Source organism: Talpa occidentalis, unplaced genomic scaffold (assembly GCF_014898055.3).
Source record: "Talpa occidentalis isolate TD23 unplaced genomic scaffold, MPIMG_talOcc4v2.1, whole genome shotgun sequence".
Lineage (NCBI taxonomy): Eukaryota > Metazoa > Chordata > Mammalia > Eulipotyphla > Talpidae > Talpa > Talpa occidentalis.
Window position 1 is genome coordinate 3533504 of NW_026555331.1, and position 17862 is coordinate 3551365.

Here is a 17862-nt window from a genome sequence, read left to right on the forward strand (position 1 = left end):
GGGCTGGAGGAAGGCTGGGGGGCCGATGGGCGAGCAGTGACGACCCCATTGTGACACCTTCTGTAGTTCCCGACACTCAGACCCCGCAACCAAGACCCTTGCAGCCCCATCTGCGCCCACACCCGACCACTCCCGCGACCCTCCCGCCTGCGCTCAGCCGCTGCCGCCTGTGGGGAGTCCCGGCCCTGTCCGGAGCGAGGGACTGGCGCCTGCACCCCGGCCGGCCCGGAGGGGCCCAGCAGGCAGGGCCCGGCACCCTGCCACACCTTCCCGATGTGCCCCAAACCACAGACACAGCTTGGGGGTGAGGCCAGCACCAAGCTCTCTGCCCCCTTGCTCCCCAGTTCTGCCCTCCTCACCCCTCGGGCCACTCCCACTTTGAAGCCTTTGCACAAGCTCTTCCCGGACCCATTAGGCGCCCCAGCCGCACCGCATAGGAGGACTCTGTTCAGGGGACCCACACGGGGAGCTCCATGGCAGCACAGCGGCCCCCTGCCCACCCTGCTGGCACGGAACAGGCAGCCAGTGGCGACCACTGGCTGGACGGGGAGCCCGTGGGCAGAGCCTCAGAGCAGCAGAGGCCCCGCCCGCCCCGCGGCTGTCCTGGGAGGGGCGGGCCTGGCAGGCCTCAGCGGCAGAGCGCACCAAAGCCCTCCCGGAGGCCCCGGGGCCCAGGGCCCAGCGCACTTACACGTCCGACTCGTCCCACAGGATGCAGGTCTGGTTGGTGGTGCCCTGGGGGGGGAGGGGAGGAGTCAGGCCCGCCTCCCGCTGGGAGACCCCTGACCCAGGCTGCGGACCCACCCACAGGGCGCAGAGTGCTCTGCCTGTGCTGTGCAGACACACCCCAGGGAGCCGAGGGTGGTGCTAGGGGCCAGATCAGGGAAGGGATTGGCCAGCCCTCCACTCCTTGTGGGTGGCCCCCGGCCCCTCTGAGTGGGGCTGGGCAGTGGCTATGCCCAGATGCCTCAGCGGCTGGTCAACTTCATGCAAAGTGGCGTGATGGGGAGACCCTCCCGGAGCCCTGAGGGTTGCGAGCAGGTGGGCAGGCGCAGCTCAGCCGAGGCCCAGCCCCGGGGGAGAGTGAGTGCTCGCCAGGGCCATGGGTGCTGCACTTGTGGGTCAGCCCTCGCCCAGCCGGCTTGGCCCACTCGGCAAGGGAGGGCGCTGAGGCACAGAGAGGCTGAGCCACTGGCTGAGATCAAACAGCAGAAGGAGCAGGGCCTGTTCATCCTACTCCCAGTCCTGGCGGGTGACCAGGCGGCCACCCCCGGGTCTGCGGGGGGCTGGTGGCGACCTGGAGGAAACCTGGAGGGGTGGGGCCGTGGGGCCCACGGGGTGGCACCTCGACCCGGGCCTGGGTCACAATGGCTGGGGCAGTTCCAGCCCCATGTCCAGCTCCCTGAGCTTGGGTAGCTCCCGCCTCTGACACCCCGTCCCTGCCCACTCGGGTGGAGGTGGCACGGGAGGGAGGAGCCCAGAAGCACGCACACGCGCGTGGCACTCACATTGTACATGTGGGCGAACTCAATCTCCAGGGGAGTGAGGAGGGAGCGAGGTGAGGGCTTCACGGTCACTGAGATGACCTTGGAGTTCAGGACCGTGGTGTTCCTGGGGAACAGGGGAGTCAGGCCCAGTGCCCGGCCGCACCCATCCCGCGCTGCCTCCTCAGGGCCTGCCCGCGCGGAGCCCACCTCTGCAGGGCCAGGAAGCTGCCCAGGTTCCGGTAGAGCGCCGTGCCGACCACAAACACGGCCGAGTCGTCAGCCTCTGCAAGACAGCAGTGTCAGCCCTCCCGGCGCCAGGCCGGAGCTGCTCGGCAGGGGCGTGTGTCCCCCAGAGGGAGGCGCCCCACACCCGCCTCCCCACGTCCAGCCCTAGCAGGAGCGGGAGCCACCTGGGATGCCACGTGGGGTCAGAGAGCGGGCGGCAGCCCAGGGGACCCCAAGAGCTGGGGCAGGCCGGGCATGGCACCTCTTCCTGGGCCCCAAGGCCTCTGAACACAGGGAGGGCAGGGAGGCCCTCCTGGAGGAGCGGCCACCATTTGGATGAAGCAGATGCCATCCTGGCCCTTGAGGCAGCAGGTCAGCCCCAGGGCCACCCCCGGGGGCAGGCCCTCAGATCCTGGGGCCTAAGTCTCTCGTGAGGGCCCCTGTCGCCCCAGGCCCCTCACCAGCCAGTCCTGTGGAGAAGACGCTTTTGGACACAGTGACCCTGTCCTCTGGCACCTTGGCCCAGTCGCCCGTGGCCCGCCAGCCCTTCATGGGGAAGCTGATGTCCGTGGCTCCGCTGGCCGGGAGCTTGTGGATGCTGAGGACTGGGGTGGGAGACGGGAGGAGCCCGAGAGAGACAGAGACAGGAGACAGAGCACAGCTGTGGCCTGAGGAGCTGGGAGTGGGCAGTTGCGGCTGAGGGGACACGTGGGCACACCTGGCCAGGTTTCTGCCTGGTCCCACACTCGCCACGAGGCCCAAGGCCCCAGCGGTGCCCCCTCTCTGGCAGCCCCAGCTCTCAGCCGCAGGCCAGCTCCCCCAGCATGGACACTGACCCCACACAGGCCCCATGGGAGACAGCGAGGGGCAGCAGTCATGGGCTGGGTGTGGGGCTGGCCCTCGCAGGCCCTGCCCAGCAGGAGCCCCAGGCAGGGGCTCAGAAGGCATCAGAGGTGGGCTCTTCACTCAGGTCTGTGGTGGGGGATGCAGGGAGGGGAGACCCTGGTAAAGCACCCTGAGAGGGGCGGCAGAGGGCCCAGCCCCCCGGGAGGCACCAATGGCGGCACTGAGTGTTTGGGCTGACCAGAGGCCAGTCATGGACGTGGCAGCCTCTCCTCCCATCTGCTTGCTGGGAGACCCTGGCGCCCGAGCCCCCAGGCTAAGGGCTCTGCCTGGCCCGGCCTCGGCATCCCGCGGGGTCGAATCCCAGGTGAGCGTGGGAGGGCGGACAGGAATGGGGACGTGGGCGTGGGGTCAGCGCAAGGGACGCGGGGCTGGGACAGCAGGAGGTCCCGGCAGGGTGTCTGAGCACCATGGCCCGTGGGGCGGCTGGACTCAGGGCAAGTGGGCCAGGACTCGTCCAGATGGACGCGAGGGGGCAGCCTGGAGGGTAGGTGTGCGGGCCTCAGAGGATGAGGAGTCCCTGGGCCGCTCCCTGGGAGGAGCGCGGGGCCGGGGCTTGGGAGGGAGCCTGGGTGGACACCGGCCACTCCAGGGGGGGCACGGTGATGGGGAGCGGTGCTGGCGTTGGGTCGGCACGGAGGTCCAGACCAGACAGCAGGCGCCTGAGGAGCGTGGGGCCAGGGGTCCGGGGCTGCGGCGGGACTGCCCTGGTAGGGGAAGGAGCCCTGAGGGCAGGAGGCAGGCCTGGGGCTGCGACAATGACCATGGGCCCGCGGGGGGCGGGGGGCAGGAGAGGGGCACATGGAGCGTGGGCGGGTGAGATGTGGTGCGTAGTCAATGTGGTATTTGTGTTGTGTGTGGGGTGTGTGTTGTGTGTGCGTGGGGGGTGTGTGTATGTGTGTGCTGTCTGTGGTGAATGTGGTATCTGTGGCCTGTGGTATGCGTGGGATGTGTGGAGGTGTGTGTGGGGTGTGTGCGTATGTGCGTGTATGTGTGTTGTGTCTGTGGCCTGTGGTATGTGTGGTGCGTGTGGTTGTGGTGTCTATGGTGTGTGTGTGTGTTTGGTGTGTGTAGTGTGCAGCGTGGTGGGTGTGTTGGGGTGTGCCCCGGTGGTGCGCGGCACCCTTGGGGTAGGGGTATCCGGCGTGTGGACGGCAGGGTGATGAATGTCTTGGCAGGGTGACTGGGGGAGCCCACACCTCCCTCGCATCCAGGGGCTGGTCTGAAGGGTCATCTGCTTAGGACAGCTCCCCAGGTGGGGTCGGTGTCAGGTCTGGGGGCCCCCAGGGTGCTGGGTGTCCAGAGCCGCACCACAGTGAAGTCTGGCAGGAGGTCCACAGCGACTGCCAGCTGGTCTCCTAGGCACATACCACATGGTCCCACAAAAGCCCCCTCAGGTCAGTTGCTCTCACTAAAAGTGGGGGCTCAGCCAGGCAAGGAAGGGGGCAGAGAGGAGGCAGCATCTCAGAGATGGTCCAAGCACAAACCAACCAGCCTGGGCCGCTGACCCCAGCACCAGGGGCTCTCCATAGTACCTGGCCCCAGGCCTGAGTCTGGGGTCCAACGATAAGGATGGTGACGCTGGCCTAAAGATCTCAGCTCTGGCTGAGTTTTGGGACCCTGAGCTCCTGAGGTGGAAGGCCGGTCCCGAGCTCTGCAAACCTCCAGGGTAGCAAATATAGGGGTGTTCATCCCAGCCTCCCAGGTCACTCCACGCCTCCCGTCTGTTAGTGCAGGGAGTCTTGGGCACATCACTAAAGGTAGAAAGTCTCCACAAAGGTGACAACCTCCCTCCTGGGTGTGCTTGGATCGCTGTTGGGGCCAGCACCCACTCCTGGGTCCCACTGGGAAGATGGACACTGCACTGACCAGTGCAAAGTCTGGAAGGTGTCTCTAGATAGGGCGAATCTGAGGAATGTGGCCATGAAAGCTATTCAAGGGGACACTGGTGACACTCGAGTACAACTGTGGGATGTGTAACGACGGTCACCTGGACCACCCGGTTCAGGCCTGCCTGTCCTCTGCACCCCCAGAAAGTGAGCACTGCTGGCCCATTTCAGAGGTTGGGGGGCCCCTCCGACCTGATGCCTCTGGGGTGGAGGCAAGAGAAGAGGTGCCAGCACCGACCTGCTTTCAAATCCTGAGGTGCCCCAGCAGAGGGCACCGGGGTGAACAGCAGTGGGCCCTGCCCCAGGGGGTGCAAGCCAGGGCGGGCAGCAGTCTGGGGTTCCCAGCGTGCCCAGGCTTCCAGGACCTGATCTGGGTCCCCACGCCCCCCCACCCAGGGTCACTGCAGACTGGGCCCACGGGATGCGGGTCCGTGAGCAGAACTGGGCTCAGAACCGGCCCGGTGCTGCCTGCGGCCTGGCCACTGTGTCTAAAGATGGGAACCGAGGCAGGAAGGGCCTGCAGCGTGGGGTCTGCATGGGCGGGCACGCCTTACCCAGGTTGTCTGTCACCTGGTATGCGTCCCGCAGGTCCTTCATGCGGAAGCCGATGACGTCCACGAAGTCCTCCACCAGCCGGAAGAGCTCCTTGGCGTTGGGGCCCATCTGGGGGCGGCGGGGACAGGGCCTCAGAGAGGGAGCCCCAGGCCGCAGCCAGGACACGGGTGCCCCGCCTCCCTTCTCCCGTCCCACCCAGCACCGCGGGTGGCAGCAGGGCGGGGCCTCGAGCACCCACCCTCGTGGGCCACAACACTGAGCCTCGTGGACGGGGCCCGCTGGGGAGGACAGCGGGCGGGGCCGAGGACAGGACGGCGGGCCCTCCCTCGGCGGCCCTGGTCCTGCGCCGCGTCCTCTAGCGGCCCCGTTCAGGTGGGACGGAACTCAGGGGAGCCACCTCCTCCAGTCGCGCCCGCGGGAGGCCGGCTGCACCCAAACCCAGAGCCCTTGGGGTGGCCCGTGCCGCGCTCAGTCCACGTCCATACCAGCTGGGCCTCCTCCCACTTGTCTCGGTTCTCCTCAGCCAGCAGGTTGCTGATGATCTGGACAAAGTTCTGGGAAGACGAGCAGGAGGGGCCGGGGAGCAGAGAACGCACCAGGGTCAGGGGTCAGCGTGTGACCAGGGCCGGGGCCGGGGCCGGGGCGACCAGGGTTTTGGTTCCGTGAGGTGGGGTCAGGGCCCAGCCCACGGCCAGGTCAGGCTGATCCAGGCCCGGCGAGGTCCTCCCGGCGCCCAGGCTGCCCGCCCTGCTGCCCGGGGCCCACCTGCACGTCCCCGGGGGTGGGGCTGTAGTAGGCCCTGCGGAAGATCTCGGTCATGTTCCTCAGGACGTCGATGGTGGAGAGCAGGTCCCCGCTGTAGCTGGTCCCGTCCTGGGAGATCTCCACCAGGGTCTGGATGACCTCCGAGACCCCCTCGCCGGGCAGGCCGCGCTGGGCCTTGGCCAGGTGCTCCCGCGTCTGGGGAGGCGAGAGGGAGGCTGTGCCTGCGGGGCCGCGGGGGCCTGCGCGCCCGCCCCGGGCCGGCGGGGGCCTCACCATCATCTGGATGTTGCGGTAGTCGATGGACACGCAGCGCACGTAGGTGGGGGGCGCCCAGTAGGCCACGCCGTCCTCGTCCAGCTCGCAGCGGCGCAGGATGAGGCCTGCGGACACGCGGGTCAGCCCCGCCGGGGAGCCGGCTCGCCCCGCGGCCCCCGCGCCCCCGCGCCCCCCCCGCCCGGGCCGGGGCTGCGCGTCTCCGGCCTCGGCTCCCCTAAGCGGGGACGGGGGGCTCTGCCCGCCGGCGCCGGGTGGGCGCTCGGACACGGGCGCGGCCCGCCCCCAGCGCCGCGGCCCCGCTGCCCCGGCGGGCGCGGACGGCCCCGCAGCCTCCGTGGGGCGGGGCCCCACGACGCGCCCCGGGCCCTCACCCGTGGCATTTCGAGGGCACCGGACTGCGGCCACCTCTCCCGCCGGGGTCTCCTTCCAGACGACGGTGCCGAAGCCGTCCTCGTCGCAGATCTCGTGCGGCTCTGCGGGCCGGGGCAGTGAGGGGGCCGGGCGGGGAGGGGGGAGGCGGGGCCCCATCCCCTGCGCACCCACCAGGCTCAGGCGCCCTGAGCCGCGCCCCTAGCCACGCCTCCCGGAGCCACGCCCCAGCCACGCCCCGGAGCCACGCCCCGGAGCCACGCCTCTAGTTTGCCCCGGAGCCACGCCCTAGCCACGCCCCCGGAGCCACGCCTCTAGTTTGCCCCGGAGCCACGCCCTAGCCACGCCCCGGAGCCACGCCCTAGCCACGCCCCCGGAGCCACGCCCCCGGAGCCACGCCCCTGGACCACGCCTCCTGACCCACGCCCTGACCCGCGCCCCAGCCGCGCGCCCGGCCGCCCCGGGGCGAGGGCCTCACCCGGACACCGCTGCGCGCCGCACTGCCGGTGCTCGTCCTGGGGGCCCTGGCAGGCGGCTCCCCCGAAGAAGGGCCCCGAGCAGAAGCGCTCCCGCCGCTGCGTGCCGCCCCCGCAGGTGACGCTGCAGCCGCCCCACGTCGCCCAGGCCTGCCACTTCCCGTCCACTGCGGGCCCGGCGGGCCGCGGAGGGAGACGCAGCGCGGCGGCCGGAGGTGCCGGCGTCCAGGGCACGGGAGCGGGAGGCCGCGGGGGGGTCGGGACCAGGAGAAACCGGAGCTCAAGTGGATGCGCCATAGGCCGGTGCCCGCCCCCCGGCGCCCCCCCACGCGGTGCCCGCCCCGCCCCACGGAGCCCCAGCCCCCCGGGCGCCCCCGACCTGGGCACTGCTGCAGGAAGCAGTCTCGCGTCTCCACCCAGTGGCCCTGGCACTCGGCGCCCCCATAGGAAGGTCCGTTGCACTCCCGCGTGCGCTGCTGCCGGCCCTGGGAGCAGCTGGCCGAGCACGCGCTCCAGCTGGACCACTCGTTCCAGTTTCCATCCACTGCCCGGCCCGGGGGAGCAAGGACAGGCGGCCGGCGTGAACACCGGCGCGACGCCCCGCCGGCCCCTCTGCCCCACGCAGGTGGACACGGGCGCCGTCACTCCCGGGGACCCCCGCCCTGCGCGGTGGCGCGAGTGTGCGAGGCCGCGGAGTTCCCAACCTCCTGGCGACAGGCTCGGGCCCCAGCGCCCGCCGGTGGAGGCCAAACCCGCTCCCGGGCTGGTCAGCCGCAGCGGCCCTCCTGCCTTCCTGCAAGCCCGGCCCGCGCCCTCCCTCTGACCTACCAGGGCACAGCGCTATGTTGCAGAACTTGGTTTGCTTCTCAGGGCCTTCACAGGGGTTGCCTCCGAACTGGGGGGGCCTGCAAGTTCGGGTGCGGTCCCGGAAGCCGCGGCCACAGGTGCTAGAACAGAGGCTCCAGGGCGACCACTCGTCCCAGGCGCCGTGCACTGAGGAGGGACCACAGGGCTCCGCTGCTCTTGGTGACCACGGCTGCCCGGCTGTCCCGCACCCCGGCGCTCGCCTGGCCCCTGAGGCCCTTCCCCAGCCCCCGACACCCTCCCCCGCGGCCCCGCCCCCGCGCGCGCCCACCTGGACACACCGCCGAGTTGTTGCACAGCCGCTGCTCGCGCAGGGGCCCGCTGCACTGCGTGCTGTAGGAGGAGGACACGCAGAAGCGCGTGCGGGTCTGCCAGCCCTCGCCGCAGGTGCTGGAGCACACGCTCCACGGGGACCACTCCTCGGCCGCGGGGTCACCTGCCGGCCCAGACCTGCGGCGTCACCGGCCTGCGCTGCGGCTGCCAGGTGCCGGGACGGGCCGCCGAGCTGGCTGCAGGCTGCGCCCGCAGGACAGGCAGCGGCCTTGAAGCCCGGGGCTGACCTCGCCAAGGACTCGCCCCTCCCCCTACAAGGTTGGAACCCGGGCAGCCCTGCCGTGGAGGGGTCCCTGGGGTCTGGCCCCCGCAGGCCCCTGGCCAGCACCCTGGCCTGCGCGGAGACAAGAGCCTGGCGCCTAAGAGCTTAGTCTGATGACGGTGAGTTATTAGTTATTGCCTAGAATTGGCAGCAACGAATACCCGACAGCATTTGCCCCAGGTCCCGTTCCCGACGCCAGCCGCCCGCGCGGCAGCATCTCCGACCCCTCGCAGCTCACCTGTCTGCGGGGCCGGGAACCCGAACTGCTGCAGCTCGTCCCCCAGCTCGTCGCGGCGCCGCGCGTCGGTGGAGCGCAGGGACTGGCTTCGGGAGCCGGCGCGCCCCGCCGCTGCAGGAGGGCTGCGGTCAGAGTCCGGCTGCGCCCGCCCTGCGGCTCGAGGTCGCCGCTCTGACCTGGGCCCTCAGCCCCCCGGCGCAGCGGGGTTGGGCTGGCCCCTCGGGCAGCTGAGAAACCTGAGGCCGGAGCTCTGCCTCCCCCCACTTGATGCCAACCCTTGTCTGGCCGCTGCTCTGCGCCCCCCTCGCCAGCAGCACAGCGAGCGGGAGTGACTGCCCTGCTCGGCCCCCACCGGCCTGCCCCGTCCTGTGCAGGAAGGCTCCTCGAGGGAGGACAACGGAAGAACGCCGGGCTCGTTATCACTTGATGGAACCCTATGGAACCAGCTAAAAAATGCATGAGGTCATCAGAGATGCGTCTACCAAGATGCGTCTGACTAGAAAGATGCATCCCGGAGACAGGACGGCACTGGGGGATCTGGCTGGGGCTGGAGAGCCTTCCGCCTGCGCCCCCAAATTCCCAGCGCGCAGGGGAGATGTTAGTCCCATCCAGTCTCACCTAACTCCGGGCCCAGCCGCTGCTCCTGGGCCCTCACCTGCACAGGCCCCTGCCCCGCCCCTGGCCTGCTGCCCCTCCGCTGACCCCGCCTCCCGCTGGCGCCGCCCACCCCTGGGCCCGCCGTGGGCGCACTCACGGCCGCAGGCCTTGCGGTTGCACAGGCGGCCCTCCTCCAGCACCCCTTCGCAGCCGCCGCCCTCCACGCCCGGCGCGGGCAGGCAGGTGCGCGTCCTCGTCTGCAGGCCGCCCCCGCAGTCCCGCGTGCACTCGCCCCACAGGGACCACAGCTTCCAGCCACCTGGGGGCACAGAGGGCGGCTGTGGCTCAGGGTGCGCCGTGGTCTCCCAGGCAGGAGTATGGGGCACAGGAACCCACCAGGACAGACCCCATCATGCCGGACCAGCCCAGCCAGCCTGGAGGGTCAAGCCAGGAGGCCGCGTGCCCGCTGGTGTGTGTGACCTGGTGTGAGGCAGACGCTGGCAGGGTGGGGGTGCCCAGGGAAGGCCATAGGAGGCAGTGCCCAGGTGGCTGGCAGCGTGCCCCTGGGGTGTCAGCTCACAGCACCCTACTGCTGTGAAGGCACCTCTGCCAGGGTCTCTACTGGCCCAGGATGGGGGATGGACCCAGCTGGACTCCAGATGGGTCTGAAGAATGAATGGAGCCACCCCAGTGGATGCCTGGTTCCCCAAGAACCCCATTTTGCTGAGGCCCTCTTTCCTGGGCACAGACCCTCGGACCCCTCCCAGTGGGCCCTCAGAGGCTGACCTGTGTGTTCTTTGCCCCACGAGGGGAAAAGGAGTGACCAGGAGTGACCCAGGGCACAGCAGAGCCGGGACCCCCACGCCCTGTCAAGCCGGCACTGAGTGCAGAGGGAGCCTGGGGACCAGGTCCCCCGGGCCCCGCTCTGACCTCGGCCAGCTGTCTCCCAGGTCTTCCTCTACCCCAGCGACCTTTGAGAGCCCGAACCCCTTGGTGGCCTGTGTGCCACCGGGGACACGGAGCCCGACAGCACTGGGAAGCACGGAGGGGTGCAGCAGGAGGCACCCCCTCTCAGCCAGAGCGTGAGGCTGTATCTGGGGCACTGCCACCCTGCTGCCCACCTGGCCTCCACCCCTGCGCTCCCAGAGAAGCCGGGCCAGGCCTATCAATAAGGTGCCAACTCTGGCCACACTCACTCACGCCACCCAGTCCGAGGTGGCCAGGGATAGCCCCAGGCCAGCCGTGCTCGCACGGGACCCCCACCCACTGGGCTGGACGCCGTCCCATGCGGCTGTGCCCTGGGGCGGGCATGCCTGGCCTGCAGGGAGGTCCCGGCACCCCGGCTGACTGCGGCTGGTGGCAGGCCCCACCCCATGGGGTGAGGAGGACTGCAGGGGTCCCCGAGGGAGAACAGGGGGTCCCAGCAGGAGGGAGGCTGGAGCCCAAGAACCACCCCCCCAGCCATGGGGTGGTCAAGGCCGCCCTGCCCTGGCCTTCAGGCCTCAGCTGAAGAGAACAGCTGTCCTTGCCGGGGAAGAGGGTCTGGCAGCACATGGCAAAGGGCCAGAAAGGGTGGGTGGGTGCAAGATGGGGTTGGAGTGCACCCCAGAGAACCCCTTTGACTTGCAGCAAACTGTCCAGGCAGGAGCCCCTGCGCCTGTGCTCAGACCGGCCAGCAGAGGGCGCCAGGGGCCAAGGAATGCAGCAGGGCGGGAGGGGCGGCCCAGTGCCGGCAGGTGGGCTCGTTCTGCCAGGGCAGGTAGTGTGGGAACGGGAGCCCCCGGCCCGGATTCTGCTGCAGAGCCTCTGCACGCTGTTCCCTCAGAGCACCCCCAGGTCCCACCTCTCCCTGGGCCCCCGAGGCCCAGCGCCTTGCCCAAGGTCATCCCGGGTGCAGGCCCGCGCTGGCACTGGGCACACAGGCCAAGGTGCCCAGACCTCGGGCCTGGAGTGCGGGCTCAGTCCTCACCCACCTGCCTTTGGGGTGTGGGGGCGCGAGTGAAAACTCAGGCTCGTCCCGCCCTCCCGCCGCCACCTGGGCCGGCGCCCTGGCCTTCCGGGGCGCCTGCGACCCCCGCCCTGGCCAGAGCGGGGCGCGCGGGTGTCGATGGGGACACCTCACTGAGGGGCGAGGGCTGGAGGGGCGCGTCCCTGGGGGGGCGACGCGGAGACAACAGGAAACACTGAGGAAGCCGGCCTGTCCCTGGCTCGGCAGCGAGGGCCGTGAGAGCCCCCGGAGCGACATCGACCGCGAGCCTCCCGGCCGCACAGCAGGGCTCGCAAAGGCCCCGCGCCCCGATCCACGCAGCCCCCTGGCGCTGTCCGGGCCCAGGGCGGGGCCCGCCTCGGGGGTCAAGGGCCTGGCCCCGGCCCCTCCTGGTCTGAGCTGCAGGGAGCCCTCCCTCGCTGGCCCCACTGTCCAGGTGGGAGACCCAGGCCCATGGAACGTGCCCCCGCCCGGGAAGCGGCGCGAGTAGCGACCCCTCCCAGGAAGGGGGCCCCCGCCCCTGTGGCGCTCTCCCAGGCTGCACCCGGGGCAGGGTGTCCTGACCCCCACGCCCCGTGGGCCCTGCCCTGGCAGGCGCCTCGGTACACGGGAACCGGAAACCTGTCCACCCGGGAGGCAACCTTTCCGCCTCTTACGGTGGAAGAAACTGGGGGCTGGCAAGGTCACCCCGGAGGCCTGCCGAGAGCAGGCTGTGTGTGCCAGGGTCTCCGTGCTGGGAGCACCCTAAGCTGGAGGAGCTACCTAAGCGCCCTGACCGGGAGCTGCTAAGGTGGTGGAAGGACCAGGGAGGGGTGCTGAAGTGGGGCCGCCCTCTGGCTGCCCCTGCCCGCCCGGTCAGGTTGCCCGCCGCAGCCATGAGCCCAGCCACCTGGTGGAGCAGCGGGCGGCCCAGGTGTCCCTGGTCAAGGGCTGGGGCTGGCCGGGCCCACACGCCGCAGGGTGCCCCCCATGGCCGCGAGGCGGCCGGCCGGGATGCAGGGGCCTGCCCAGGGTCTCACCTGTCGAGGCCCCGCCGTCCTGCCCAGAGCACGGGCCTGGGGACCCGCACAGGCCAGGCCGCCTATTCCCGGGGCCCAGGCCCAGCCCCCACGTGGACACCCAATGACGTGGAGACTGGCGGTGGGTGGGAGAGAGGGTGACCAAGCCAGGCTCCTCCGAGGATGCCACTCGGTTCCCATGGCAACGGCAGCGGAGCTCTGCCTTTCAGGAGAGACTCAGGTTAGGCCTCGGCTGCCAGAACACCCACGATTCCCGGCTGGTTACCTTGGTGACCCAGGTGGTGAGCACGCGTGGGGGAGGGGCGGGAGGCGGGACGCAGCCAAGGAGGGGCCGCTGAGGGGACCGGCCCGCAGGCCCAGCCGGAACCGCACACGCTGCGCGAGGGTCACGCGTGGGCCCTTGTCTCCCCGGCCCTGGTCACATCCTGACCCAGGTCACCCTGAAGCCGACCCCGGCCAGCCCGAGCCCAGCCCTGGCCAGGGTCTCCGAGTCCCTCCACACTTTGAGCCCCTGGCCGGGCTGGGCCCCACCAGGCCGCCGGGAAGAGGTGCCCTGTGGCTGTGGCGCCCCTCCCCGTGCCACCCGCGACACCGGCCGGGCGGGGTGAAGGCCTGGCCCCCCGCGCTGGTGGCAGCCCTGGCCCGCGAGCCGCAGCGGCCTTAGCTGCCAGGGCGGGGTGCCGGGGCGCTTCTGGGTGGCGAGGGGGCAGCGCAGGAGTGGGCAGGGCTGGGGGTGGGCTGCCCCTCCAGGCCGGAAAGAGGCGGCCATTCTTCCAGGGCTCAATGCCCCTCTGTCCGCCGCCTCATTTCCATCTCATTAGGGCATGAATGGGGCCAATTAACGGCGGCCTGGCAGCCCGGCCACCCCGGAGAGGGCGCTGCGAGCGGCTGGGCCTCCGGCCTCCCTCCCGTCCTGGCGCCGCAGCCTGGAGGCCGTGGCCCCCCAGCCCCTGGGCCCCAAGTCCAACGGCGGGAGTCCCGGGGGCGGCGCTGCTCGGCCTCCCGGGCTCGGGGACCCCCAGGAGGCGGCGGCGCTTCCGCTCTGGCCCAGCAGGGGCCGCCCCCGCCCGCAGCCGCGGCCCGGCGGGTTGGCGCCGGGGGACCCCCAGGCTGGTCAAGTTAGGGAGGTCCAGGCCTGTCCCGGGGCAGCCAGGTTCCCCCCTGGCGCCCCCGCAATGGCGCCCCAGGGGACAGGACAGCCCCCCGCAGCCCTCCCAGGCCCGCAGGGGCCCAGCCGCTGCTCCCAGCGCGCCCCTGGCCCCCACGGGCGCGCACACCCCGCGGCCGGCGGCTCCCCCGCCCCCCCAACTGCAGCGGTTCCGCTTCTGGGGCGGGCAGGAGGCGCCATGTCCATGTGGGCAGCCTGAAGGCCCAGGGGTCCCCCAGGTGCCCTCAGGGGCTGGTTACCCTGATTTGTGCCCCCCCACGTCTGCCGCCCCCCTCGGGCGTCCAGCCCCAGCCCTCCTGCCAATGCGGTGGCGCCCCCCGCCCGCAGCCCCAGGACGCAGCTTTTCATCACCCTCCGGCCCTTCCACAATAAAATTCTTTAATTAAAACATGAATATTTAAAAGAACCCTCGAGAGAAAGGCCGTGGCCAGCGCGCGATCACCCGGGCTGCCCGCTGCGGCCGGGCTGACGTGGCCAGGTGGCGCTGGCACGGCCCGGGCCGGCGGAAAGTGGGCCACGGCCGGCCCGGGCCACCTGCTTGGTGCCCGCCGGGATGAGGGACGTGCCTGGCCACCAGCCCCGGCCGCGCCGCCCAGCCCTGGGCACGGGGCTCGGCGACAGACGGCGGCGCCGCGTGCCCAGCCGCCCCCCGACGGCAGCCCGGCCTCGCCGACGCCGCGCCGCCCCTCCCGCGAGCCTGGGCGAGCGCACGCACGCACGCGGGCACGCACACTGGGCATGCACGCGGGCATGCACACTGGGCACGCATGTGGGCACACATGAGGGCACACACGCCGGGCACGCACGCGGGCATGCATGTGGGCACTCACGCCTGGCACGCACACCGGGCACGCACGTTGGCACACACGTGGGCACGTATGTGGGCACTCACGCCGGGCACGCATGCTGGGCACACACGTTGGCACACACGTGGGCACTCACACCGGGCACGCACACACACCCCTCCCCGCCCAGCTCGCTGTGGAAGGCCTGGGGGCTCCCAGAGGCCCGCCCTGCGTCAGCCCTCAAATCAGAGGAGGGGCGCACTGGCCTTCACCCTCCCGCCTCGCCCGCCCTGGACTGACCAGGCGCTGCCCCACACCCTGGCCAGCGTCCCTCCCGCTCTGTGGCACTGACCGCCCAGCAGGCCAGCCCTAAGGAACAGACGCCACCGAGCCGGGAGCACGCCGCGCCCCCAGAGGCGGCCGTGGGACGCAGCCAGCGCAGGGCTGGCTCTCAGGCAGCCTCAGGGGCCCCAATCTGAGGGGGCGGCGGGTGGGAAGCTGGGGGCTGGATCTGAGGAACAGCCTGGCCAAGGCCCTGGGGCTACAGGGGTGTGGGGCGCCCTGTCAGGACCCTGAGCGCGAGCCCGTGGCTGTGTGGCACCCGACGGCTGGGGACACGCTGGCCCCTGCTGCTCCTGCTGCGGCGGCTCTCTGCAGGGCCCCTGGGGCCACCGGCCAAGTGGCTCTGGGCTGCGCAGACCCCACTGTCCATGCTGCCGGCCCAGTGCCCCCACCCATGCCCCAGGCCTGCCGCGCTGGGTCTGGCAGTGTCACGGACACCAGCCACGCGGGGCCCAGACCCCCCCACGCCCCAGCACATTGTGCACACCCAGGCGCACTCCCAGCCCGCACACAGCCAGCGTGCACGCACGAGCACACCACGTACCTCCCACATGCACACACTGCACACACCTCCCACCCCTGCCAACCATGCCCGCGCTGCCCTCCTCTGCGCCACTCGATGCCATCTGCAAATTCCCCCGTGCCACCTGCAAAATGCCCCCTTTCCTGGCTGTCGCCGCCCAGGAGCCAGGGAGATGTGGGGACAGTCTCCGCAGGCCTCATGCTAAGGTCATGGGGTAGCAGGTATTTTCCCTCTCTCCTTCAGAAGGGGAGGGCCTGAGGGGAGCCGTGGCAACACCCAGGGCAGCCTGTGCCACCGGCCCCGGGCTGAACCTCATGGCTTCTGCCCAGGGCCCTGCCTGCCGCCCCAGGCCTCACACTGGGTCCCACTCCGGCCTCCAGACCGCCCTCTCCCGGCCTCACACGAGCTTCTCACCTCATTTGATGTCCTCATTCCAGAAACTGTGATCCGGCCCCAATGCCACGTCCCTAACGTCGGCGAGGTCAGCAGCCCTGCCCAGGTACCCTGCTGTTTTGCCCTGAGCAGGCCAGGTCAGCTCCCTCCTGGATGCCCACCCCGGCCCCTCCTTGTCCCGTGGGCAACACCCCTCTGCATCTCAGGCTGGTGCGGCGCCTGCCTCTGCTCTAGCACAGGGACCCTGTGCCACCCACATGGCCGCCCGGCTGCTGTTGGAGCCTGCGCACAGTAGGTACTCAGCACAGCCAGAGCTTCCCCGCATGGGCACCCCCAGGCGTCATGCCAGCCTGCCCCTGCCCTGGCCTCCTGGCAGGCTCTGGGCTGTCCCAGCCCTTCCTGCAAGGCTGCTGCCCTTGGCACTCACGGGGATGCGTTGAGGGAATCAGGCCCCGTGGGCCGGGCCCCAAGACACCAACTGCAGGGACAGCACCCGTGCGGAGCGGGCAGCGCTGAGGCTGGGGCGGGGCGGAGGGCCAGGGAGGGCAGGCCAACCCCCCAGCCGACTCCCAGTCCCCGGCCCCCTCCACTCTGCTGTGCCCCACCGCCCTGTGCCCGGGACCCACCCATCTGCTACCTGGTGCAGGCTTCCCTTTCCAAGGCCATGGTGACCTCTGCCTTGGGCAGCCTCCCTCTACCGGTGGTTGGGTGGCCCTGGCACAACTGGTGCCCCCTCCCTGATGGGGTTTCTGCTGGCTTCCCGGACACCCCAGTCCACACCTGCACCCCAGGGGCTTCACAGAGCTCGCCGCCGGGCGCCAGGCCGTGCAGAGCACGGGGTCCCGGCTCCCCTCAATCCCATGAGGCTTATTTTCTGCCTCAAGACGGTTTTGTGAGCAGGCGTCCATCCGGCTCCCCCGTCCACACAGACACCCCCGGAGGCCCTCGACTCATCCCGCCTCCCAGCGGATGCCCCCATCCCCGAGAAATCAGACCCTCGTCCACGCCCTCCTCCTCCCCCCGATGCTCGGCCGGCCCTGCCCTGACCAGGCGCGTGGGCCCGGGGCACTGTCACCACCCCACGGTGGCCCAGACGGTCACTCACCTGGGGCGCCGTCCCCGCCCCGGTCCTGCGTGAGGCTGGTGAGGCAGTTCTCAGGCCCACCGGCCACGCCGTCCCTCAGGCAGACGTCCCCGCGGGGTGCCGGGGGCCCCGCAGCAGGGTCTCCGGGGTCCCCGCCCAGGCAGGCGCAGGGGGTCTGCATGATGCCGCAGGGGTGGGAGCTGCGGCTGCCGGCCAGACAGGCGTCCAGCCAGCGGCACAGCATCTGGCAGGCGGCCCGGCTGGGGTTGCGGTTGCCCACGACCAGGTACTCCACGGAGAAGTCGTCGCCGGGGCCCGGGGGTCCCGCGGGGGGCCGCGGCCGGCGCGGGGCGGCTGCTGGTGCAGCATCTGCAGGAACTGCTTGCTGGCCTGCAGGAAGGCCAGGGGCGCCGAAGGGTCGCACAGCCGCAGCACCTCGTCGAAGCCCTCCACGCCCAGGTAGGTGCGCGTGGACTCCAGGAACGAGTCGAACTGGTAGGTGCGCACGCGGCCGGGGCCACGGCAGGGCGCCGGCGCCTTGGCCACCTTCATGTACAGCGTGTAGCGCCGCGGGTCGGGGTTGCGCAGGGTCCAGGAGCAGCGCGAGGCGTTGCCGGGGAACACGGCGGCCGCCGAGAAGTACCCAAAGAACTTGCCCTGCACCAGCGTGGCGCAGGACTCGGCGCCAGGCCCTGCGTCTGCCCCCGAGGCCGCCCGCGCCCCGCGCCCAGCAGCAGCAGCAGCAGCAGCAGCGAGGCGAGCACGCGGCGGGGGCCGGGGGCGGCGGCCTGGCCCCTCATCCTAGCTCGCGGGGCCGCCGGGGTTCCGCGGGCTGGGCAGGCAGGCGTGGGCCAGGCCTTGACATGCCAAGTCGGGCGGCGAGCGGGACCGGCCGGGCAGGGGTCCGGGCCAGGGGCCGGGGCTCTGGGCGACAGCAGGGGCGAGGGCCTCAGAGGACCAGGAGGGCAGAGGAGGCTCCTAAGGCCCGGGGTCCGCCAGCAGAGCTGGAAGAGAAAGAGGAGGGGGCTGTGTGAGCCCTGGGGCCCTGGCCTGCTGGGGGGCGGACACAGGCCCTGGCGCTGCTCCCAGGCACCTGCCGGGCCCACCTGCCGGTTGGCCTGCTCCGCCACGGGGACGGGGCGGGCAGGGGCCTGGGCCAGGAGAGGCTTCCTCAGCCCGCCGAGCAGGGCGCGGGGCCCTGGCAGTGCCCGTCTGCCGGAGAGCCTGGCGCGGCTCCTGGTCTGCCCCTGGCTGGTCCCCGGTCTCCGCGCCCGTGTGACCTCAGGGGCGGCCCAGCGTTCCCAGGCTCCCTGCTGTCTCTC

At 71.2% G+C, this 17862-nt stretch overlaps 1 protein-coding gene across 1 annotated transcript in view; it reads right to left on the reverse strand.

Moving 5' to 3' along the window:
• ADGRB1 (adhesion G protein-coupled receptor B1) overlaps positions 1-17340 on the reverse strand; it is a 51844-nt gene extending 34504 nt beyond the window's left edge. Inside the window, 18 exon segments of the mRNA XM_054691934.1 lie at positions 692-735; positions 1509-1611; positions 1695-1770; positions 2174-2317; positions 5059-5167; positions 5545-5613; positions 5825-6019; positions 6098-6204; positions 6472-6573; positions 6948-7112; positions 7325-7489; positions 7774-7938; positions 8081-8245; positions 8643-8753; positions 9397-9558; positions 16562-16879; positions 16882-17271; positions 17274-17340. Of these exon segments, the coding sequence (XP_054547909.1) occupies positions 692-735; positions 1509-1611; positions 1695-1770; positions 2174-2317; positions 5059-5167; positions 5545-5613; positions 5825-6019; positions 6098-6204; positions 6472-6573; positions 6948-7112; positions 7325-7489; positions 7774-7938; positions 8081-8245; positions 8643-8753; positions 9397-9558; positions 16562-16879; positions 16882-17271; positions 17274-17340 (2657 nt within the window).
• Between the last annotated feature and the right edge of the window lie 522 nt (positions 17341-17862).